At 42.5% G+C, this 26,119-nt stretch overlaps 1 gene segment (V, D, J or C); it reads right to left on the bottom strand.

The window, feature by feature from the left end:
- Positions 1–1,914: 1,914 nt before the first annotated feature.
- LOC148139551 (Ig heavy chain C region-like) lies at positions 1,915–25,729 on the bottom strand. The segment is given in 7 exon segments: positions 1,915–2,328; positions 2,787–3,095; positions 5,008–5,319; positions 8,454–8,759; positions 24,649–24,696; positions 25,078–25,395; positions 25,523–25,729. Coding segments are annotated over 7 exon segments (1,734 nt in total).
- Positions 25,730–26,119: the final 390 nt, after the last annotated feature.

Here is a 26,119-nt window from a genome sequence, read left to right as displayed (position 1 = left end):
GATGCATGTTCAAGTGCCATTTGCATGTGTGGCTCTGTGCGTGTATGCGTATGTGACGTCTTATCTATATGCACATCTGAGTGAATGTGCATAACTATGTGTCTTTATGTGAGAGCCTGTATATGTGTCTTTACGTGTACTTGTGGGTATCTGTCTGTATCTGTGTGTGTTTCTGCTCTTATACCAAACTGCAATTTTTATTATTCTAAGTTTATTGTTCTAATTTTAATTGATTGCCCACAATTACGTCGACCTTGGCGTTGTAGGAAACATTTCCCGTCATCGTGAAGAGATAAGCGTTTTATGTGCGATTCTTCTGTTGCAGTGATAGAATTTCTGTCTCTGAGACAAAAGGCCTGAGTTCAATTCCCGACTGCCCCAGAGATGTTTAGTAACATTTCTGAATATGTTTATTCGAAATTTGTGGGCGGCACGGTGGCACGGTGGTTAGCACTGCTGCCTCACAGCGCCTGAGACCCGGGTTCAATTCCCGCCTCAGGCGACTGACTGTGTGGAGTTTGCACGTTCTCCCCGTGTCTGCGTGGGTTTCCTCCGGGTGCTCCGGTTTCCTCCCACAGTCCAAAAGATGTGCAGGGACAGGTGAATTGGCCATGCTAAATTGCCCGTAGTGTTAGGTAAGGGGTAAATGTAGGGGTATGGGTGGGTTTCGCTTCGGCGGGTCGGTGTGGACTTGTTGGGCCGAAGGGCCTGTTTCTACACTGTAATGTAATATAATCTAATCTAATCTAATCAAAATAGTTACTTGTGTTCTGTATTTGAAACAATGGCATAGCAGTTGTTAGAATGCCATAATTGATCCTATGTGTTCCAGAAAACTGAGACAAGACTATGAAATTCACACCGGGACACACATCAGTTCAGGATTATGAGAGTCACTGTTAATCATTTGTTAACAGGGCCAGTCATGTCCAACATGCTTCAAAATTATTATTTTGCACGGAAATGTTACATTTTCAAACAGTATTCAAGAAGCTGAATGCTCCTGTTAGTAACTGGGTTACATTATAGAGGGCCGCCACCGAGAAAACTCTGCACTGGGAGTAAGAGTACTGACCTTTCATCGCCCTCCTCTCCTCATCCCTGTGCTCCTCAACAACTTATCTGTCAGCTTTCTTTGGTGTGAAACTAAAGAAGCATTCTGTCAACTCATGAGTTGGTGCAAGATCCCTTGCATTTCTCCAGAAACAAATGTTAAATTCAAATTGATCTCCACACTTTACTATTGGTATGTCTAATCAAAACTAATTTTAAAAATCTCTTAGTTTACGTTTCTAATTGGTGAATTGTGACAGTTTAAAATGGCGTGAATCTTGGAAGAATGGCCAATCGGGAAATCAGGAACACCAAGATCAAAACTTGTGTTCTCCCCTTGATGTAGAATGGACATTGTCAGATTCCATCACAGTGGGATTTAGGATGGATGAGGTACTTGGCGGAATCCTGCAATGAATGAGCTTTACTCTGTCTCTCACCCAGGGTGTATCGGAGCAGGGAACATTAACTGCACAAGACACGCTTCCCAGATCTGTTAATGGTCCAATTTAACATTGTGGAGTTTGCGCATTCTCTGCGCATCTGCGTGGGTTTCCTTCAGGTGCTCCAGTTTCCTCCCACAGTCCAAAGATGTGCAGGTTAGGTGAATTGGCCATGCTAAATTGCCCGTAGTGTTGGTTTCATTAGTCAGGGGTAAATGAAGGGGAATGGATCTGGGTGGGTTGCTCTTTGGAGTGGACTTGTTGGGCCGAAGGGCCTATTCCCACATTGAAGGAAATTTAATTTCATCTAAACTGCACAGATTGAATAGAAGTAAGAATGAGAATCAATTAATTCAGCAGCTGTGTATTTAGCTCATAACTGGAGGAACAAAAAAATACTTTATAACTTTTGTTGAATTATTAAATCAGCTTTGAGATTTTTATTGACATGAATTAACAGTGTCCATCAGTGCAAGTGAAATGTTTACAAAACTTGGTTTACCGCTGGATTTATCGACAGTTCTGTTGATGATCTTCAATGGAATCGCTTCATGTCCCACCACACAGGAGTAAGAAGCACCGCTGGCCCACTCCTCCGCTGTAATAGATAACAGGCTGTACATGAAGAAGGAGGTGTTGTTGCTCTCCACCATCACCTCGGTGTTCTTGTAGTTACTGGGATTCACTAGCTTGTCATTGTTTGTCCACTTGACGAAGATCTCTTGGGGGAAGAAACCTCTCACTAAACAGATGAGGGAGAGAAACCGCTTAGCGGAGATTTCTTCTGTTGGTGGCAGGAGCACAGACACTGATGGCTCCAGTGCATTAATCACTGCAAAATATTTGAGACAAATATAAATCAAGTATAAAAATCCAGAATCAATATCACGATTTCACTAAATATTAAAATATGCCATTTTAAATTTGGGATTTTTTCACATTCATTTTCTGATAGGAGCAGAGTGGTAGACACTATGTTCAATAAAAGATGTAAAAAGTTTAATTTGAAAGTCGCATCCATGTTTCCAGCCCACAACGAGGACATTCTGTCCATGTGTCATTGCTGATGGTGACGTCACAACCCAGGTTCCTTCCCACCTTATCTGATTTAATCGGAATAGAATAGCCATTGGTCTGTCTCTTTCTTAATCAGATACTTAGCTTTTCTGCCATCAAATGCATCATTTATGCTCCCAGCAGTGTTTGCTCATTACCAATCAAAGCTTGCCATTGATGTACCTGGATTTCAATTACACATGGGATTCTTTGTGCTTTAATCTCACCGCTCACCTTTCTTCTTGTGGATGGAGTCTCTCAGCGGAGTCGGTAGATTCTGATGGTACACCACACATTCAAAAGTAACGCCACTCAGCCAGGCTTCAGTCGAAATATCTAATTTGCTGATCACACTGTCAGGATTCTGTCCAGGCTGCTCAGCAATCTCTGATTTCAGAGGTTTCTTTTCTTTTATCCAGGTGACGTTGACTCCAGAAGGAAGATTGGACACAACACAGTTTAACGTCACCGTCGCCTCCAGCAAGACCTGTTCTACTGGTGGCGGGAGGATTTTAACCGTGTAATCGTGGAGCACAGTATCTCCTATGAAACAGCAATCAAAATCAATGTAAAATGCCTCTTTAGGATCAGTACACCCACTCTTCAGGTTATTTCCTCACAGGGTGAAGAAACCACCTTCGAAATGGCAACTTCTAACTCTTGCTGAAACGATACTAACTATTGTTCATATATTTTGATCTGTGAAATAATTCGTGATTACCTATAACGTAGCCTGTGTAATTATTCCTAAAGAACACTGTTTTTGTAAAAAGTGAAACCTGTGAAAAAAGTAAAATCATCGAAGATACCATAATGTAATTCACGGAGTCATATTTCTTTCAGAGTTGGTCTCTTACTTAAGACCATCTATTGATACTTGGGGCAAGAGTAATCTGTATATAATGAGTTCATTTCTATGTCCATGAACGTTACGTTGCTGGTCACACTAAGTGCCAAATCAGATACCGAATTTCAGAAAATTGTAATTAGTCATAATTATTCTCTTAGTCTTCATGCATTTGCAGAGGATTTAAAGTGTTACAGGAGCGGTGAATGGCCATGGAAATTATATTCATTATATTTAACGTGATCGAAAATACTTGGCATTATTGGTGTGAGAGCATTCTCTAATTTATGTCATTATTCCTTGTGGGCTGAATTTGGAGTTGACCTGAAAAAAAGGCACTGAGTACAGCATTAGACATCGTGAAGAACACCCATCCCCTCAAGTCTTTCCTTCCATTCAAAGAGTTCGTGACTGGTCTGTAGATTCACTTTATTTATCAGGCTGCATTTTTTACTTTCATTGAAAAAAAAGCAGAAACATCTTAAATTAATCTACAAACTCGATGGAAATTTGCACTAGTTTTATTCAGATGTCTACCAATCACTATGTAAACATCTCCATCCCAAATCAGGCTGAATTAGCCTGGCATTCATTCCTAGTTCATTCATCCCTATTGTCGCATTCCCACCAGAATTTATTCACCTGCCTCATTCGCTAATGACAGGGAACGTCTGAAAGAAGCTCAGTGAGATTACGTTTATCCTAGTTAATCAAATGTGAAACCCACTTGGTCTGTGGTCACATCCCATAAATGAAGTGGAAGAGCTCAATACCAGATATTAAAAAAGTCTGTGTATTACAATGCCCAAGGCCAACAGGTCATTACTGAGCAGGGAATGAAGTATTGCACGTATTTTCATTTATTTTCAATTAAGGGTTACTGCATATTTTTACCATGTCATTTTGAGATCACAAAACTATAAGATAGAGGATCAGAATGAGGCTATTCGCTCAATCAAATCTTCTCCGCCGTTCGATTATGGCTGATATGTTTCTCAACCCCATTCTCCCGCCTTCTCCCTGAATTAAGCAAGAGCCGATCCATCTCTGTCTTGAATACAGACAATAGCCTGGGCTCCACAGCCCTCTGCAGCAATGCGCTCCATAGATTCATCACCCTCTGGAAGAAGAAATTCCTCCCCATCTTAGTTCCAGATGGTGCTCCCTTTGACTCTGAGACTGTACCCGTGGGTCCTATTATCGCCTACTGGTCAAAACATCTACTCCACGTTTACTCTAACTCGGTCTGTCAGTATTTTCTAGATTTCTATCAGATACCTCTCAGACACCCCTGACCCCAAATTATCCTTGCGGCCACTACCAGGCAAGGACTCGGCACTCTGAATGCCTCTCCCAGCATGGTCAGCCAACAAACTATTTAACAAAGTTCACTGTCTATTCGTCTTCAACAAATAGGAAACATGCTTTTCCGATTAGCTAAAATAATTGAGCAATGCTAATGCGACACTCAAACAGAAATAAGAGACACATGGCATTTAGGGAAATGAGAAGCTGTACCGTGCTGTTTACTAAGCCTAATAAAAGTGTGTGTTTGATTCACATGCGAGTTCAAAATGATTTGTAGCTCTCTCAGTCTGTGTCTCTTACCCTGGAGTGCGGTGATGTTTTTACTTTGAGTGTTCTCTCCATGAGTGACCTGGCAGGTATAGACTGCGCAGTTGAACCATTCACTATAACGGACCATCAGGCGACTCGTCACCGAGAAGTTCCCGCTCGCCTCACACACGGGAGACGTGAAGAAGCCAGAATCCAAAGGTCGGCCATTTTTCAACCAACTCACGGAGATTGACTTTGGATGAAAATCAATGATTGAACAGACGAGAGTTGCAAACTTGCTGCTTGCGATTTCTTCACTGGAGCTCACAGTTAGGAGAAGTGTTGGAGGGAGAACATCTCGACCTTTAGGAAACACACACACATATATTATATATATATATATATATATATATTATTTGACGAATTTAATAACAAATGCAATCAGTTCTTATATATCATACTAACCCCGATATTACTAGAATCATAATTGTGCAAGGTGCTAGAGAAGCTGAGATCCACACAGAAAGATCAGCAGGACAATGTGAAGGGCTAAAATTAGAGGACACTGCAAGGGAATCTAGGAGGCATAGAAATGATAGGCTGGTTAAATTAGAAGGGAGGTAACAACTTTTGATGGTATTCGTTTTAATGAAAGAGTTTGATGAACAAGGCGGATGAATTAACGGCGTAAACGAGGAAACGATGCCGTTGCTCTCACGGAGACATGTTGAGAGAGGGGCAGAAGTGGCTATTCAATATTCCAAAATTTAGTGCCCTAAGGCGAGACAGGGTAAGATGGAAAAGGATGGGGGGAGTGGGTGTGTGGTCGAAAATGTCCATTCTGTAGTAATTCTGACAAGAGTATTTTAGGTTGGAAAGAGAAATGAAATGATGGATACCTCCTTGAACAAAGGCAAATGAACAGTACTTCAAAACCAAAATACAGCAAACATAACTACGATAAACCTTACTGTTTGTCCAAAAGACTGAGAAGTGCAGAGACATGGGCAAATTTCAGAGCAACTTAAATTAACTTAAACGTAAATTAAATGAGAAAAGAGGATTTTATCTTCCTCAGCGTAGGCTTGGATATTCATTTTGTCAAAAATTTCAAGGAAGCAGAATTCTGAAAATGCCCCCAGGAGAATATTTTAACAAAGTTTGTGTTTAACACAGAACATTTTAATCCAGACTTTGCAAGAGAGGGGTGAACCTGGACTTAACTTTAGGGGATGAAATCGATTGAGTGGGTAAAAATCAATGTTGGAGCACTTTGCAGACGGTGATCATAAATCTGTTGAAATCCAGATTGTTCTGGAAAGGGATAGAAATGGGCCCAAAGTTCTGAAAGGGGAAGGTCAATGTTAATAAGATAAGGTAATGGTTTGACTAAAGTGGACTGGAATCTGAAACTTGCTGGTAAATCTAAATCAGAGCAGTGTGACACATTTAAAAAAAAAGAAATAGGAAAAGCACAGGCAGAACATTTCCCATGAAGCCACAGTGTGGGACCAAGAATGCAGCGAACCTGGAACATAAAAGGGCATGGCGGGTGAGATGAAGGGAAATAAGGGTGGCTTCATTTCTACCCCGAAATCTCAAAACAATAGAAACTAGAATGAAGTACAGAACGTGCAAGTGGGTATTTGCAAGAAAAAGGAATTAGAAGAGGAAAAGGGACCATGAGAAAATAATAGCAGTCAAAATAAAGGAAATTATTTTAATAAGTTATGGGCTCATTCATAAACGAATAATTCAGGGAACAGTAATGTCCATTAAATGTTATTATTGGTGTGAGCCAGAGGATTAAGTTGCGGTCGAAACAAATGTGCTGTGTCAGTTTTCACTAGTAAGAGGAACAATGTGGGGCTAGAAATCATGGAGGAGTGTTGTGATGTACCTTCAGAAGTTAGGTCAGATGATGTGATGTTCTTTGTTGTCTTGCTGGATGAAAAGTGGTTATATTTCCAGGGCAGATGCAATATATAACAAGCTGTTGAGTGATGCAAATGATGCAATAGTTGTGTCGCTGGCAATAATTTAGAATTACTGTCTGACAACAGGAGTTGTGACATGTGAGTGCAGATCAGCCAACGTTGCATTGTTATGCAGGACGAAGGAAGGGAAACATAAGGAAAACACAGATCTGTCAAGCTAGTCTCAGTAGTAGGGAAACTATTGGAACTATTGAGGAGCGGAATTAGTCTTCATTTGCAAGATCAATCAAAAACTTTCAGCATGGTTTTATAGAGAGGAAGTCATGTCTTAACAATTTGGTGGTAGTCTTTAGATAGATAACTCAATGACCAGATGACAGCAATAATCAGAGCCATTAGGATCATATTTAAATTGCCAAATTGGATCGAGAATTTGCTGAGTGGAGGGGAGCAGGGGATAATGGTCATGAGGTGTCTGCGTGACTGGAAATCTATGTCTCATGTTGTTCTGCAGGGATCAGTGCTGATTTTCTTGCTGTTTCTCTTATATACCAGTGATTGAGACTGGAATGTAGGAAGGTTAACCAGCAAGTTCACAGATGAAAGCAAAATTGTCATGTTGGTAATTCATGAGCATGATAGCTTTAGATTGCAGGAGGATATACAAGAAATGATTATACGTGAAGAGAAGTTGCAAATAGAAATCATTCAGGATAAGAGTAAGGTGATGCACTTCGGCAGAAGAAACTGTGAGGTATTTCGTTTTGAATGGTGGAAACCTGGAAATGGCTGAGGGTCATTGGTGTGCACACCCACTGGTCCCATATATTACTGTGTCATCTGGATAAAGACAGCGAAGAAGGTGGGGAGGATATTTGTTTTTATGAGCCGAGACATTGACAATGAAGAGTAGGGAGATAATACTGGAACTTAATAAAACACTGCTTAGGCCACACTGAAGCATTGTGTGCATGTTATCGAAAGAATGTGATTACGCTGAAAGCAGCATTAATGAGCTTTGCAAGGATTTTCCCTGGGTTGGAGTATTTTAGTTATGAAAATATTAGATAGACGGGGGTTTTCCTTGGAGAAGAGGAGAATTAGGGAGAAGATGGTAGCGATGTCTATACCTCAAATAATTCCAGGCAGGTGGAACTGGACAAAAACAATTCCCTTGAGGGAGAGATCAATGCCTCAGGGGCACAGGGTGAAGGCAAGGCCAGGAGGTTTAGGGTGGATCTCAAGTCAAAACGAAATCAAACAGAGGGTGGTGTGAGTCTGGAGCTCGGTGCCGACAAGTTATGTAGAGATTGAGCCCCTCATAATAAGTATGAAATATTTAGATGCATACTTGCAAAGGCAAGTCACACAAGGCAATGGATCAAGTGCTGGCACATAAGACTGGAATAGTGAGGCGGCAGTTATTTTTAGGTGTGGACTGGATGGACCGAAGGGCCTTTTCCTGTGCTGTATAAAATGATTCTGTGAAAAGGTTATAAATAATGCCTTATTCGGCTTAATCACAGATGTTCTGTTGATCTCAGTTCCCACAACACTTACCCGGACATAGCATTTCTTTGCTCTTGTGTGACCCGCTGTGTTGAACGTCACAGTAGATTTTGCTGGGGCAATCTACTGCTGATTCTGGCAGGGTTAACTGGCTGCTCTGGGTATAGGTTCCATTCTTGTTTCTCACTGATCGGTAAGTCTTAAATCCAGTCGTGATTAACTCCCCACCTTTCTTCCAGGTTATCTTGATTACGTCAGGGTAATAGTCCATTGCCAAACAACCAAAGATCAGAGAACCGGTGTTGTGGTCCTGACAGGAGGAGACCAGGCCATAAAGCGTGGGGGGAGACGGTGTCTCTAGGATAGAATGACCAATTGAGCACATTAGTTTCTGTTAATTTGTCCTTATCAGTTACTCAAATATATCCTCAGCTGTAAACGTTTTCCAGCATGCTCCTGCTGAAGTCTACAGTATAACTGGAAGTTGTTTTTGTTTCTTACCAGATGTTGATCATGATCTATTGGTTCCCTCTTCATAAACATGGCCTCTACCTTGACCATTACCATATAATTTAGGAAGAAGAACATGCTGATCCCACCCCAGTAACTGTTTCAAAATCTCACCAACTGACACTTTCACTGGATTGCAAGTGAAGAGCAGAGAGTTTTCACAAAATACAAACCAAGGAAATACGGATTCATCAAAATTCTACAGTGTGGGCAAACAGGCCATTTGGCCCAACATATCCACACCAACCCTCTGAAAAGTAACCTATCCAGACCCATTGCCCTACCCTATTACTCTCCATTTAACTCTGACTAATGGACCTAACATGCCAATCCCTGAATACAACATGGCTAATTTACCCAGCTTGCACATCTTTGGACCTTGGGAAGAAACCCACACCGACACAGAGAGAATGTGAAAACTCCACACAGACAGTCACACGAGGATGGAATCGAACTCGAGTCCCTAATGCTATGAGGTAGCAATGCTAACCACGGAAACAGTGTGCCGCCCGACTAGGTACCGTGCTGCATGAAATCAGAAACAAAATCAGATATTGCTGGAAAAACCCAACAGCTGGCAGTATTTCTGGAAAGAAATCAGAGTGAATAGTTCAGGTCCAGTGACTCTTCTTCATTTATCAATACAAGGCAGAATGTTCTCTCTGGGAAGATGGTCACTGCAGCAGCAGCACAGGCAGGAGCTGAGCACTGGGACTAGGAGGATGGCTGTCACGGTTGGACTCATGTCAATTGTCTGGAAGTTGAAACTTCTAATTTAAAATTATCTGAATTCTGGAGACCTCTGAAAAATGGAGGAGCATTAGGTTTCAGAGGCGTTGAAGGGTTACAGCTAACTGACTTGACTATTTACGTAAATATGATGTGAAAAATTAGCAAGTACTCTATAACTTTAATAACTATCAAACTGACTCGCAGTTCACCACCAAAACCATCATCTCTCAGACTAAGCACTGCTCTCCCTCGCTGTCTAGACCTAAATTTCCACTCATGTTGACAAACCCTTCCCGGTTACTCACCCATTCATGCCCGGATTACACCACCCCTATCACAAGAAACACATCCAACGCAATCCATATTGGTAATGTAGATGAGCAGAGACATCTCGGTGTCCATGTACATAGATACCTAAACGTTGCTAGTCAAGTTGATAGGATTGTTAAGAAGGCATACATTGAGTTGGCTTTCATTAGTAGAGGGACTGCGTTTCAAAACCTTGAAGTCATGCTGCAGCTGTACAAAACTCTGGTGTGCCTGCACTTGGAGTATTGTGCATAGTTCTGGTCAGGGAGAAAGTGAGGTCTGCAGATGCTGGAGATCAAAGTTGAAACTTTATTGCTGGAACAGCACAGCAGGTCAGGCAGCATCCAGGGAACAGGAGATTCGACGTTTCGGGCATAGGCCCTTCTTCAGGAATGAGCAGAGAGTGTTCAGCAGGAGAAGATAAAAGGTAGGGAGGAGGGACTTGGAGGAGGGGAGTTGGAAATGTGATAGGTGGAAAGAGGTCAAGGTGAGGGTGATAGGTCGGAGTAGGGTGGAGGCGGAGAGGTCAAGAAGAAGACTGCAGGTCAGGAAGGCGGTGCCGGGCTGGAAGGATCCGGCTGAGACAAGGTGGGGGGAGGGGGGATGAAGAAACTGGTGAAGTCCAAGTTCATCCCCTGCGGTTGGAGGGTTCCCAGTCGGAAGATAAGACGCTCCTCCTCCGACCGTCGGGTTGTTGTGGTTTGGCGGTGGATGAGTCCAATGACCTGCATATCCTCGGTGGAGTGGGAGGGGGAGTTGAAATGCTGTGCCACAGGTTGGTTGGGTTGGTTCGTCCGGGTGGCCCAGAGGTGCTCCCTGAACCGCTCCGCAAGTAGGCGGCCTGTCTCCCCAATATAGAGGAGGCCACACCGGCTGCAGCGGATGCAGTAGATGATGTGGGTGGAGGTGCAGGTGAATCTGTGGCGGATATGGAAGTTTCCCTTGGGGCCTTGGAGAGAAGTGAGGGGGGAGGTGTGGGCGCAAGTGTTGCACCTCCTGCGGTTGCAAGGGAAGGTGCCGGGAGTGGTGGTTGGGTCGGTGGGGGGTGTGGATCTGACAAGGGAGTCGCGGAGGGAGTGGTCTCTACGGAAAGCTGATAGGGGAGGGGAGGGAAATATATCCTTGGTGCTGGGGTCTGTTTGGAGGTGGCGGAAGTGACGGCGGATGATGCGCTGTACATGGAGATTGGTGGGGTGGTAGGTGAGGACCAGTGGGGTTCTGTCCTGGTGGCGGTTGGAGGGGCGGGGCTCAAGGGCGGAGGAGCGGGAAGTGGAGGAGATGCGGTGGAGGGCACCGTCGACCACGTCGGGGGGGAAATTGCGGTCCTTGAAGAAGGAGGCCATCTGTGTTGTACGTATTTTGAACTGGTCCTCCTGGGAGCAGATACGGCGGAGACGAAGGAATTGGGAGAATGGGATGGCGTTTTTACAGGGGGCAGGATGGGAGGAGGTGTAGTCCAGGTAGCTGTGGGAGTCGGTAGGTTTGTAGTAGATGTCCGTGTTGATTCGGTCGCCTGAGATAGAAACAGAAAGGTCTAGGAAGGGGAGGGAGGAGTCCGAGACTGTCCAGGTGAATTTGAGGTCGGGGTGGAAGGTGTTGGTGTAGTGGATGAACTGTTCAACCTCCTCGTGGGAGCACGAGGTAGCGCCGATACAGTCATCAATGTAGCGAAGAAAAAGATGGGGGGTGGGGCCAGTGTAGTTGCGGAAGATGGATTGTTCCACATACCCTACGAAGAGGCAGGCATAGCTGGGGCCCATGCGGGTGCCCATGGCTACTCCTTTTGTTTGGAGAAAGTGGGAGGATTGGAAAGAAAAGTTGTTCAGGGTGAGGACCAGTTCGGTCAGTCGAAGGAGGGTGTCGGTGGAAGGGTACTGGGTGGTACGGCGGGAAAGGAAGAAGCGGAGTGCTTTGAGTCCTTCGTGATGGGGGATGGAGGTGTACAGGGACTGGATGTCCATGGTGAAGATGAGGCGTTGGGGACCGGGGAAGCGGAAATCCTGGAGGAGGTGGAGGGCGTGGGTGGTGTCACGAACGTAGGTGGGGAGTTCTTGGACTAATGGGGACAGGACCGTGTCGAGGTATGCCGAGATGAGTTCGGTTGGGCAGGAGCAGGCTGAGACGATGGGTCGTCCGGGGCAGTCAGGTTTGTGGATTTTAGGCAGGAGGTAGAAACGGGCGGTTCGGGGTTGTGGGACTATGAGATTGGAGGCGGTGGATGGGAGGTCCCCTGAGGTGATGAGGTTATGGACGGTCTGGGAGATGATGGTTTGGTGGTGGGGGGTGGGGTCATGGTCAAGGGGACGGTAGGAGGAGGTATCTGCGAGCTGGCGTTTGGCCTCAGCGGTGTAAAGGTCAGTGCGCCAAACTACTACTGCGCCTCCCTTGTCAGCTGGTTTGATGGTGAGGTTGGGGTTGGAACGGAGGGAGTGGAGGGCTGCGCGTTCCGAGGGTGAGAGGTTGGAGTGGGTGGGGGGAGTGTGGGAGTTCAGGTAGCGGTTAATATCGCGGCGGCAGTTTGCTATGAAGAGGTCGAGGGCAGGTAGGAGGCCAGCACGGGGTGTCCAGGTGGACGGGGTGTGTTGGAGGTGGGAGAAGGGGTCGTCAGAGGGTGGGCGAGAGTCTTGATTGAAGAAGAAGGCACGGAGGCGAATGAAGAAGGGCCTATGCCCGAAACGTCGAATCTCCTGTTCCCTGGATGCTGCCTGACCTGCTGTGCTGTTCCAGCAATAAAGTTTCAACATAGTTCTGGTCACCATATTATAGGAAGAATGTGGAAACTTTGGAAAGAGTTCGGAGCAGATTTACCAGGATGTTGCCTGGTATGTGGGAAGGTTTCATGAAGAAAGGATAAGGTTCTTGAGGCTGTTTTTGTTTGAGAGAAGAAGGTTGAGAGGTAACTTAATTCAGACATATAAGAGAATCAGTGGGTTAGATAGGGCAGGCAGAGAGAGTATTTTTCATTGGATGGTGATGGCTGGCAGGAGGGGACATAGCCCTAGATTGAAGGCTGATAGAGAGAGGACAGATGTCAGAAGTAGGTTCTTTACTCAGACTGTAGTAGGGGCGCGGACGGCACTGTCTGCAACAATAGTATACTTGTCAAATTTAAGGACATTTAAAATGTAATTGGATGAACATATGGATGAAAATGAAATAGTATGTGATAGATAGGCTTCAGACTGGTTCCACAGATTGGCACAACATAAAGGCTTGAAGGGACTGTACTGCAGTCTAATGTTCCATTTTCTCTATTTCAGATTGATACATAATGTCAATCCCAGAGGTTTACAAAATTATGAGGGGCATCGATAGGGTAAATAGACAAAGTAGTTTCCTTTGGTTCGGGGAAATCCAGAACTAGAGTGCATAGGTTTAGCGTGAGAGGGAAAAGATGTAAAAGAGACCTAAAGGGGCGACTTTTTCACAGAGAGGGTGATCCGTGTATGGAATGAGCTGCCAGAGGAATTTGTGGAGGCAGTTACAATTTCAATATTTAAGAGAAATTTGGATGCGTATATGAATAGGAAGAGTTTAGAGGGATATGGGTCGGGTGCTGGAATGTGGGACTAAATTGGGTTGGGATATCTGGTCGGCATGGTTGGGTTGGACCAAAGGGTCTGTTTCCATGCTGAGCATCTGTATGACTCTATAATTCCACTGCTGCCACCCTGCATCTGGTCCATGCTGAACCTGGCCCTGACTGGACCTGGCACCATCATTTTCACAACCTCTGTCAGAACCCCACTACACAAGGCATGACTTCAGCCCTTGGTCACTGATCTCTCATCTTACCCAAGTCAACCTGTTCACATTGTATCCTAGCTCCATTCGCATCTGTCCTTTACCACCTGCCATTTTGCCAGACTCTGAACTTTGCAGTTTGACATCATGTCCACCTGCCACTTCATTACAGTGACCTTCTGCTCTGGAAACAGCCTGGCGCCCTGCACACCTCTCCACTCAGCAGCGTGGCACCCTGTCGACCTCTCCACTCACAAGCTTGGCAAAGACAGACCTCCTGTATTTCAACTCAAACGGTCCCTCATTTACCAAGCACAATTCGACCAAATTCTCCTTGTGACCATTACCATTTATGTTGATGCCACCCTGCCAGATGGGGTGAATGCAAGTCTACCCATCAGCCAGCCAATACCTCAAAGCCTACCAGCTCAAACTCTCCCACATTCCCAAGCTAACCCCTCACTTGCTTACCAGCTTGCAACGTTGAGCCAACTGCACCATAAAGCCAGAGAGTTATAAAGCCATATAGCACATAACAATTCCTTTGGTACAGGTTATCTATGCTGACCAGAGTTCACAAATTAAACTAATTCCATTTGTCTGCTTTTAGCAAACATCCATCCGGACCTATTCAATTCCTGTACCTGCCCAATTGTCTTCTAAGTGTTGTACCTATCTCTGCATTTACCACTTCCTCTGGCACTTCATTCCTATGTCTGCTGCAGTTACAGAAGGAAGATTCAACTCCTGCACTCAATGCTCTGACCAATGAAGGCCCATGTGCCAAAGCTTCAACACACTGGCTACTTGAGACAATGTTTTCATGAATTTATGTACCTGAACTCCCAGGTCCCTGTATTCAACATTACTACCCAGTAAGAGTATAAAGGAAGTACTTAAGAGGGAAATCAGGAGTGAAGAATGGGGACATGAGACAGCTTTGCCAAATAGAATTAAGGAGAATCAGAAGAGTTTTTAAAAATACATTACGGACAAAAAGGTAACGAGGGAGAGAATAGGGCCCTTCAAAGATCAGAAAGGCGGCTTTTGCGTAGAGCCGCAGAAAATGGCGAGAGTATTTTGCGTCAGTATTTACTGTGAAAAAGTATATGGAAGATAAAGATTTAGGGAAATGCATAGTGACATCTTGTAAAATATCCATGTTATAAAAGAAATTGCTGGATGACTTGAAGCGGATAAAGATGGATAAATCCACAGGACCTCATCAGGTGTAGCTTACAACTCTGTGGGAATCTAGAGAAGTGATTGGTGGGCCCCTTGATGAGATATTTGTATCATCGGTAGTCACAGGTGAAGAGCCGGAAGACTGGAGGTTGGCTAACGTGTTGCCACAGTTTACGAAGGCTGGTAAGGACAAACCATAGAACTATAGACCAGTGAGTCTGACGTAGGTGGTGGGTAAGTTGCTGGAGGGAATCATGAGGGACAGGATGTCCTTTGATTTGGAAAGGCAAGGAATGATTAGGGATAGTCAACATGGCGTTGTGAATGGGAAAGCATGTCTCACAAACTTGACTGAGATTTTTTGTGGAAGTAACGAAAAGGATTGATGAGGGCTGAGTGGTAGATGTGATCTATATGGACTTCAGTAAGGCGTTCGACAAAGTTCCCCATGGGAGACTGATTAGCAAGGTTAGATCTCACGGAATACAGGGAGAACTAACCATTTGGATACAGAACTTATCATAGGTAGAAGACAGAGGGTCTTGGTGGAGAGTTGTTTTTCCGACTGGAGACCTGTGCCCAGTCGAGTGCCACAAGGATCGGTGCTGGGGCCTCTACTTTTTGTCATTTACATAATTTGTTTGGATGCGATAATAAGAGGTACAGTTAGTAAGTTTGTAGATGACACCAAAATTGGAAGTGTAGTGGACATGGAAGAGGGTTACCTCAGATTACAACAGGACGTTGACCAGATGGGCCAAATGGGCTGAGAAGTGGCAGATAGAGTTTAATTCAGATAAATGCGAGGTGCTGCATTTTGGGAAAGCAATTCTTAGCAGGACTTCTACACTTAATGGTAAGGTCCTAGGGAGTGTTGCTGAACATAGAGACCTTGGAGTGAACATTCATATCTCCTTGAAAGTCGAGTCGCAGGTAGATTGGATAGTGAAGAAGGCGTTTGGTATGCTTTCCTCTATTGGTCAGAGTATTGAATGCAGGAGGTGGGATGACATGTTGTGGCTGTACAGGACATTGTTTTGTCCACTGTTGGAACATTGCGTGCAATTCTGGTCTCCTTACTATCGGAAAGATGATGTGGAACTTGAAAGGGTTCAGAAAAGATTTACAAGCATGTCGCTAGAATTGGAGGATTTGAGCTCGAGGGTGAACCTGGACAGGCTGGGGCTGTTTTCCCTGGAGCGTCGGAGGCTTAGTGGGTAACCTTATACAGGTTTAAAAAATTATGAGGGACACGGTAAGAGTAAATAGGCAATGTCTTTTCCCTGGGTTCGGGGAGTCCAGAACTAGAGGGAATAGGTTTAGGGTGAGAGGGGAAAGATACAAAAGAAACCTAAGGGGCAACTCTTTCACACAGAAGGTAGTACGTGTTTGGAATGAGCTGCCAGAGGAAGTGGTGGAAACTGGTACAATTGCAACATTTAAGAGGCATTTGGAGGGGTATATGAATAGGAAGGGTTTGGAGGGATATGAGCCGTGTGCTGGCAGGTGGGACTAGATTGGGGTGGGATGTCTGGTTGGCATGGATGGTTGGAATGAAGGGTCTATTTCCATGCTGTACATCTCTAAGACTCTATGACGCTGTAAGAATCTGTGTATCTGAGCTCCCAGGTCTCTCTGTTCGACGACACGACCCAGTGCCCTACCATTAACTCTGTAAGTTGGGACCTGATTTATCTTCTCAAAAAGTAACACGTCGTATTCATTTATTCTAAACTCCAACAGCAACTCCTCATCCCATTGGCCCAGCTGATCAAGATCTCTTTTAAATCACGTTCACTGCCAATTATAGCACCAATTTTGGTGTCATGTGCAAACTTACAAACCTTGCCCCATTCGATGTTCTCATGGCTTTAAACCAATATTTTACCCTGCTTGCCTTTTTACCACATATCTGTAGTATTTCTTTAAGAATTGAAGGAATCTATCTCCTTCTTGAAATCACTTCATGTTTTGACCTGTGGCGGAGAATTCCAAAGGTTCACCATTCTTTTGTTGAACAGTAAACAATCGGGTTCAATTTTATCGGGTGTTGGAAAGGATGGTGAGCAGCAGGATTTATGATGATCCCATGAATGGAATAGCATTGTAAAGGGACCTAAGTGGCTACTTCAGCTTCTAATTTGTATTTTAACATGTCCCTTTGGCAATATATTCCAAAACTGTGATCTTTGAGGATAAGGGTGTACATGCATGATAATACTTCATCTGAAAGATTTCCTCCAAATTAGACTCCACCTTGAATCGCAACTATTTCCCTGCCATTTTACTCTTCCTCAATCAAAGCCATGGGACTCACTTTCTAACAGTGCTGTGAATGTGCTAATACCACACAAACTTCAGCTATTCAAGTAAGCTGAGGACAACTGGTTTTTCAATGTGATATAAAAGTTTGACACTTCCACACCTGTCTTGAGATGCAAATAATAGCCGGAAGAATTAAAAAAGTATTTGAGGCACTTGTGTGCCCACACAAGATGACATGTTGAATGGTTTCATTCTGTGTGGTTTGACTGCGTTTTCACTGAACTAACAGAGATATTTCTTAATCATATAATGTGAATGAAGCTTCCCTCATTTTTAGCACGACAATCACACATTATGCTTCCTTGGAATAAAGAAATACCATGTTAAATTAGTGGAATACGAGACTGGGATGTTACAGCCTCATTGTGTCACTTTTAATAATCACAGAAATGTCTTTCAAAAACGGTGTCTCCCTTTGTTATGGGCAGTTGAACTATTAAATGTGGGAATAGTATTTGCTTGCTAAACAACAGTGGTAAAGAGTTTTAGCCAAAGGGAGGCCTGTGCAGTTAGTGCGCAGATGCACCATGATTTAAGTAAGTGGTGGAGCAGCTCGAGGGCTGAGTGCTCTCCTCTTCCCCATCCCTATCATTGTGTCAGTCGTTAGGCTAGCACTGGCGGTGAACAGTTTGGATTAAAATATTTTAGCAAATTAATTGTCTCACACATTCTTTAAAAAAGAATTCTGTTGATTACAGGTATTTGGAATGGGAGCATTGACATTCACTACTTGAGTGATCATAATAACTCCCACCCAATTACAGCAGGCACTGCACTCTGGAGTGTGTTGTTACTTCATGATAGTTTCTTGTAAAACAACAATTTGAGATCAGAGCATTAACACTCAATGATTCTCTGAAACAACATATCTCTAAACATTCTCATTTTGTTCAAATGCATTTTCTCTCTGAACAACTTGTTTCGTGGAACAGAACATATTTTTAAATGAATCAAAAAACTTGGAATTCTAGAAAACTAAAATAAAGACAGAAATTTCTGAAGAAACTCAGCAGATCTGGCAGCTCCTGTGGAGAGAAAACAAGGATAACGTTTGACGTCGAGAGACCACCCGCCCCCCACCCACGCCTTCAGCAAATTGTTTTCATGCTTTTGGCACAAGAACTCACACCTGTTGAGTTAGACAGCGGTTACGTTTGCTTGACTGCTGTTAGAAAAGCATTCTTAGCAGAGGTAGTGGATGAGCCGAGATAACAATTGAAGACCAGTTGAAAAGCTATAACCATCTGCTGCAAGTGTTGGAATCAGCGGAACCCCCACTGACTGAACAAAACAAATTCAGCCACAGCACTGGTTTAATATAAAGTAAAACAACCTAGGCATAATCTCATCAAATATGCTTCAAAACAATTCATTATGGATAAGTTATACGTGATATTATTAGAACACCAATTTAAACCTGGGAATTATTTGAGGACTTACTCGATTAACCCTAGCTAGAGGTGCCCAAAAGCTTGTGAACAAATATTGATCTCGAAAAAGCTGCTAAACGCCAAAATTTTGTTTAATATCTAAGAGACAAAAGTCAGGACAGAGATGAAATAGATTTCACCTGCCTCTGTGAGTGGAATTCCAACAAACATCCTAACAACTGAATCTGCTTTTCTGACCCGAATAAGAGTTGGTATTACATACCTCTCTAACAGGCTATAAGTGAACACAAGGCCTGGCATGGAGTCAGGCACACTACTACAATATCACAGCAGACCTGAACACAATGAGCTTTACACTATCTCAGAGAACACAGCCCACCTGTTTGACAGTGCATAAACCATGTTAATTATTGACACCTTCCAACAACAAGGGGTTGTTCCAGAACGTATGTACAATAAAAGTAACATTGCAACAATTATCCAAGAATACTTTGACAGCAGCTCCGAATTGTTCAAACTCTCTGGGAACTACAGAGGAATAAAACATGGAATTGCATTACCATCAATTCACTGTCACTGAATTTCAACCTCGAACTCCCTTCCCTAGAACCACGATTAATGTTGCTGCCCCAGGTGTTCTACTTAGTTTGAGATAGATGAAAATGTTTTGAAGTGCGTTATGACCGTTGCCAGTAATATTAAACGTTAATAGCTTTTCAAATAGTAAGATTCGAAATAATTTCTGATTCTACATTGTGCTACATGTCCTGGACCAACTGAGGCACAAAGGACATAAGCAGCATGTTTCCCTCTGCCTCGCTCAATCAAATATCCCTTGTTGCCAACAACCAATTTCAAAACACTTGGAATCTGCCTGCCTTTTGTTACTGTGGTATTCGTTCTGATTGGAACAACTTAGTCACGGCACTCAGTTCTGAGACACCCAATCAAATATTGCATTTCTGGCAGAAAAGAGTAGATTTGAAGAGCAAGATAAAATTGAACTGTCGAAGATTTAGGTACCCAAACCAGACAATTTACAAATGGTCAGGACCGGTTGACAAGTTAGTCGGAGATAACATTGAAACGAAATGTACAACAATCTATATGCTAGCGGATATATCTGCTCAATTACTCACATCCAATATATTCACTGTAATTGAACATTCACCAGAGGAACTAACCAGAGGATTAATGCGAACGAAAACGTGTTCACAATGAACATAGATAATCACTGAGTTAATAAACTTAATAAGTCGTTGTAATTAGGTATGTCACCAATTAAAGCACAGCTCCAGAGGAAAGAGATTATACTCTAAATTATTTTTACATATTCTGAAAGCATTTCTTGAACTGTGGAGATTTTACATGCACTGCATGATGTTAGTCCTGCACTACAGTGTGGAAATGCATGGCTGTTGAAGAAATTAGGGCAAATTCATTTTCTTGTTAGCAGCATTTAATTTACGAAAATGTTTTTTAAAAAGTATTAATTGAAAACATGCTTCTGACTGCAGTGGCCCGCGTTAATTGATGACTAAGCAAATGTGGGCGGAGCGGTGGATTAGTGGTGAGCACTGCTGCCTCACAGATCCAGGTACCCGGGCTCGGTTCCAGCCTCGCTTGACTGTCTCTGTGAAGTTTACGCATTCTCTACTTTGCGTGGGAATCCTCCCACAATCCAAGGATGTGCACGTCAGGTGAACTGGTCGTGCTATATTGTCCATGGTGTTAGGTGCACTACTCAGGGGTAAATATAGGGTAGGGGAATGGGTCTGGGTGGGTTACTCTTCAGTGGATCGGTGTGGACTTGTTCGGCCAAATAGCCCAAGGCATACTACAGGAAATCAAATCTAAATAACCATCACACTTATCTAATGTGAGCAGTCTCCTTCAGATTGCTACATTGCAATAATCGGTCAAGTATATTAATTAAAATAAATATTACTCTATTTTCAGTGTTTGAATAAACAACGTGCTCTGTTATCCTCTAGTTCATGTCTTCTGAAAATTTGTGAACTCTGCATATGTCTGAACACATCGATGTAAAATACATTGTCGGTTCTTGCAGCAAGTACTTCCATGATTTTAGAGTACATTTCCTACAGGATGGAAACAGGCCATTTGGCCTAACACTTCCACACTGATCCCCCGAGCAGAACGGAGCCCACGCAGACCCATTTACCCAACCTATATTCACCCCTACCAAATGCATCGTAATCTACACATCCCTGAACACTATGTGCAATTTAGAACTGCCAATTCACCTAACCTGCATATCTTTAGGAGAAAGCCCAGGCAGACACTGGGCGAATGTGCAAACTCCATGCAGATAGTTACCCGAGGGTAGAATCGAACCTGGGATCCTGGCGCTGTGAAGCATCGATGCTAACTACTGAGCCACCATGCTGCCCTGCGAGTGCATAAGTGGATTATTTCAATTAATTCGAAATTTAGCCTTGGTCACATAATTCACTATAGCAGTTGTTTCCAAAAGAATGACTCTTCAGTTGATGTGGTGCTGTAAAATGTAACTATTTATTTTAACCGTAGGGATTGGGGACACCTAAAGCACTGTGCAGATTAAATCATTCAGTTATTTTTTTTTCACAGCAAATTCAGTTTAATCAAGGATAGAACAATTTACTTGTGAAACTGATCAAAGCAATGAAACTGATCTGTTGTTCATCGAATGGAGCAGAATTTCCAAATGGTCTTTGCCAATGATATTTTCCAAACAGAAAACTTGCGTGTAGTGTACAGCGGAATGGAAAAGCGTTTCTTGATTAATTATAACCACAGTCATGACATTTTTGGTCAAGGCAAGAACTTCTGGAACATTATACTTTTGAAATTCAATTTATATTTCTCTATGACTTGTTAAACTGTTTAAAGACAGACCTTGTGATTGAACTAGATAGTTGAGTTCTGAATTTGGATTGCGAAGAGTGGATTAGGTTAATCTTTAATTATTACTTCTCAGTAAAAATCGCACCTGAAGGTATCTTTTCCCTTCATTTCCAAAAACTTTGCGATTTACCTTTCACTGAATATTAGGCTTTATGAAGTTTCAATTGGCATGCTGATTGCATTGAATGAGTAAGAGGAAACTGGAGAGGTTCACTGTCACAAATCATGTTAACAGTGCAATAACAATGTAAAAACCTCAACAGAGCAAAGATCAACAAATCACAACACGATGTATTTGCAGCAGAGGTAGCTCTGCAAACACTTTCAACAGACCTGCCCTTTTGTGAAGGGCAGGTCGTGCCTCACAAACCTTATTGAATTCTTTGAGAAGGTGACTAAGGAGGTGGACGAGGGGAAAGCAGTAGATGTGGTGTATATGGATTTTAGTAAGGCGTTTGATAAGGTTCCCCATGGTAGACTAATGCAAAAAATACGGAGGTATGGCATTGAGGGTGAGTTGGAGGTTTGGATTAGGAGTTGGCTGGCTGGAAGAAGACAGAGGGTAGTAGTTGATAGCAAAGGTTCATCTTGGAGTGCTGTCACTAGCGGTGTTCCGCAAGGATCTGTTTTGGGACCATTGCTGTTTGTCATTTTTATAAATGACCTGGAGGAGGGGTTAGAAGGTTGGGTGAGCAAGTTTGCGGATGATACGAAAGTCGGAGGAGTGGTAGACAGTGAGGAAGGATGTGGCAGGTTACAGCGGGATATTGATAAGCTGCAGAACTGGGCAGAAAGGTGGCAAATGGAGTTCAATGTAGCTAAGTGTGAGGTGATTCATTTTGGTAAGAGTAATAAAAAGATGGGGTACTGGGCTAACGGTCGGATACTTGGTAGTGTGGATGAGCAGAAAGATCTTGGTGTCCATGTACACAAATCTTTGAAAGTTGCCACCCAGGTAAATAGTGCGGTGAAGAAGGCATATGGCGTACTGGCTTTTATTGGTAGAGGAATTGAGTTCCGGAGTACTGAGGTAATGTTGCAGTTGTATAAGACTCTGGTGCGGCCGCATCTGGAGTATTGTGTGCAGTTTTGGTCCCCATACTCTCGGAAGAATGTGGAGGCACTGGAACGGGTGCAGAGGAGGTTTACCAGGATGTTGCCTGGTATGGTAGGAAGATCGTATGAGGAAAGGCTGAGGCACTTGGGGCTGTTTTCATTGTAGAAAAGAAGGTTTAGGGGTGACTTGATAGGGGTGTACAAGATGATTAGGGGTTTAGATAGGGTCGACAGTGAGAATCTTTTTCCACGTATGGAGTCAGCTATTACAAGGGGGCATAGCTTTAAATTAAGGGGGGGTAGGTATAGGACAGATGTTAGGGGTAGATTCTTTACTCAGCGAGTCGTGAGTTCATGGAATGCCCTGCCAGTAGCAGTGGTGGACTCTCCTTCATTATGGGCATTTAAACGTGCATTGGATAGGCATATGGAGGATAGTGGGCGAGTGTAGGTTAGGTGGGCTTGGATCGGCGCAACATCGAGGGCCAAAGGGCCTGTACTGCGCTGTATTCTTCTATGTTCTATGTTCTATGTTCTAGAACCAAGAACATGATGTAACCTCTCAAGTAAATCCAAATTGAAGTCTAACAGAACTGCTCAGAATCAAGCAAACTAAGAATTAAATTGAACAAGAAGTAACAAGTCAAAACATCAGCCTTGTTTGTGAGGGGACGTAACATTTAAAGCTGTAACATTTCCGGCAAAAGTTCGATTTATTTCCAAACTGTACACCCTTCCTGATCATGACAATCTTGTGCAGGGCACAATAGAGCATTTGAAGGCATATAATGATTAATCCATTTAAGGACAAAACAAAATTACTCAAATGGACAAATATTAGCACATTATAATTTTATATTGTCGTAAGTTAGTTTCAATTACGTGAACTGAGCAATTCTGCAGTTGCAGAATTTAGTCCCAAATTTTATTTTGAATGAGCCGACTCAAAACAAAGTTCGGTTAGTTTACAATTAGAAACTAGATTTTTAAAAATCGTCACTGCATTAAAAATCGAGTTTTTCATTCCTCACACTTCTTTATTTCTGCCTTAAGTTGGTTTTCAGACAGTTACAACAGATGCAAATTTTTCAATCAAGCAGAATTAAAAATGTCATACGAGTTTAACAAATGCCGAAACGATTCAGGAAAATCAAAGAACTTCACAAATATTGGTAATTAAAAGTAATCCAGAGAGACCATCTCCTCACCAGAAAGAAAACACCAGTTACTGAAAGCATGAAAACACAGATCAATTCCACAAACTGTATAAGAATCCAATCAACTCAATTCAACAGAATCAAAGAAAATAAAACCAGAATCCAATCAACTCAAAACAACAGATTTAAATGAAACATAATCAGAATCTAACCAATTCAATTCATCAGAACCAAATAAAACAATTTCAAAATTCAATCAATGCAATTCAACAAAATCAAGTAAGAACAAAGTCAGAATCCAATCAACTCATTTCAACCCAATCAACTAAAACAAATTTTAAATCCGAACAACTCAACAGAATCAAGTAAAACGATCTTAGAATCTAAATCAACAGAATGAAATATAGCACTGCAAAAAAAAAAAATATGACAGTTTTTAACCTGCTTGTCATCAACAAAATTAACAAAATAAAGGAGAAAATATAATTATGGTAAGAACATAATGTATACAGGAAATATATTCAAGAAGTCGATAATGATATTTTAGCATATTTAATCATGTTTGGAAATATTTTGAACATCTTTAACTTCTTAGCATTTGTTGTCGATAATGCAACTCCTAGTCCCAGTGTCACTGACATTAAACATTATTTATACCTGACTGATTAAGATGCATTAGGTGTTTTAAGTAACCCAGCCGCACCGAAAGCCTATCGAATCAAAACAAAGAGATATTCAGAGCAACTGACTCCGTCATAACCATTATAACTATTTGCTGAGCCTTAACTGAAGTCTATAATCAGCCTGAACAAAAATCATTCCGAACCAAACCAAACTCAAGACAGAATCTGAGTTTCATTTAATTCAGAAATTAGTCACATGAATGGAAAGTTTTTAAAAAGTCACAAAAAAGGTTAAAGTTCTCACCTGAAGTCACTGTCACCATGGTCCCTTGGCCCCAGTCATCAAGATAGACACAGTGTTACATTATCTGCACTGGGCCACACAATAACTAGCTCTGCATAAAACAAACCAAAAATCTACCATTAAAATTTCGGAACCACAGGCAAAATAAAGTCACGATAAATCTTCATCACATGTGCGAGTGAATTCTGATCATTCTTGATAAATTGAAGTGTATTGTTTTATACTTCACAGAGTTACACTTGAGCTGATTCTCAAAATCACCAATTGGTGTATCAATAATTATCACCACTTTTACAAATTAAACTTGCACAAAAACCCACAGAACTAATACTGCACTGCAAGTTAAGACGGTTTGTAGAAATAATCACTGACTTGTTTCAAACAATACTGGCTGAAAGGTTTTTGTATTGATCCTAATTGCAGTGTGAATCCAGCTCCCCACTGCTCTTGCACAGTAATAGATGGCGGTGTCTTCGATCTTCAGGTCTTTCATGTTCAACGCAAAAATGTTGCTTGAAATCTCTTTGGACGCAGTAAATCGGCCCATAATCGCTGGTGCATAGCTATTGTCGGATGAACGATAGTAGTACAGCAGCCATTCCAGGCCCTTGCCAGGTACTTGTCGGACCCAGTGCATGTAGTTGCTGCCAAGATTGAACCCGCTGGTTTTACAGGTCAGTCGCAGACTGCCAGCGGGACGTCCAGTCTCTGCTTCTGGCTGAGTCAAAACAACCTCCGACTGGACACCTTTAAAAAGAAAACAAATAAACATTGAGCATTAATGCTGATGAAATGATGGCTGAGTATTTGACATTCCGGGGGTAGACGAACGTTGAGACAGTAACAAAGAAAGACTTGAACAAAAAACACTCACATGAGAAGAAGGTCAGTAACAAACTGAGAAAAATTGTCGATACAATCATTCTGATAACTTTGGGGAAAAGATTCTGTCAAGATCTTTCTAAACAAAGCCGATCCAGGAGTGTTGAATTACGGTCCAGTGCCCAGGATTTATATGGCCATCGGAAGGGGCAGGCTGACAGCTTCCGCCTGTTGGTGTCCTGCTGGAGTCTGAGACCAGATCCTGGTATCAGCTTGCACAGCCCGAACAGATGGGCTCATGTATTTACATGAGGTTACGCTTAAACATGGAGATATACACATCTTGGGATATTTGTTTTGCTGAATAGCTTCTTTGGAAGTATTTTTTTAATGGTGGAATTAAATTTTAGTAGCTTCATGTCTGTTTCAAATGATAGTTGCAAGTATTTTGTTTTAAAAAATACAAAACGAATTAAATTGGAATTTAGCTCCCATTTTTTTCTAAATTCATTCACAAGCAGATAAAACTAAAATCAAAGTTCAAAGATATTACCAGCTAATAAAACAATTGAGCATTTTTTTCCTGGACACTGCAATTCTCTGTCGCACTACAAAATAGCATGTAATTCATACGAAACATTTCGAAGAA

The sequence above is a fragment of the Chiloscyllium plagiosum genome, unplaced genomic scaffold (genome assembly GCF_037043375.1).
Source record: "Chiloscyllium plagiosum isolate Xiang-an unplaced genomic scaffold, Cpla_swu_hap1 HiC_scaffold_38, whole genome shotgun sequence".
NCBI lineage: Eukaryota > Metazoa > Chordata > Chondrichthyes > Orectolobiformes > Hemiscylliidae > Chiloscyllium > Chiloscyllium plagiosum.
The sequence above is the reverse complement of the archived record's forward strand: the minus strand, read 5'-3'. Positions and strand labels throughout refer to the sequence as shown.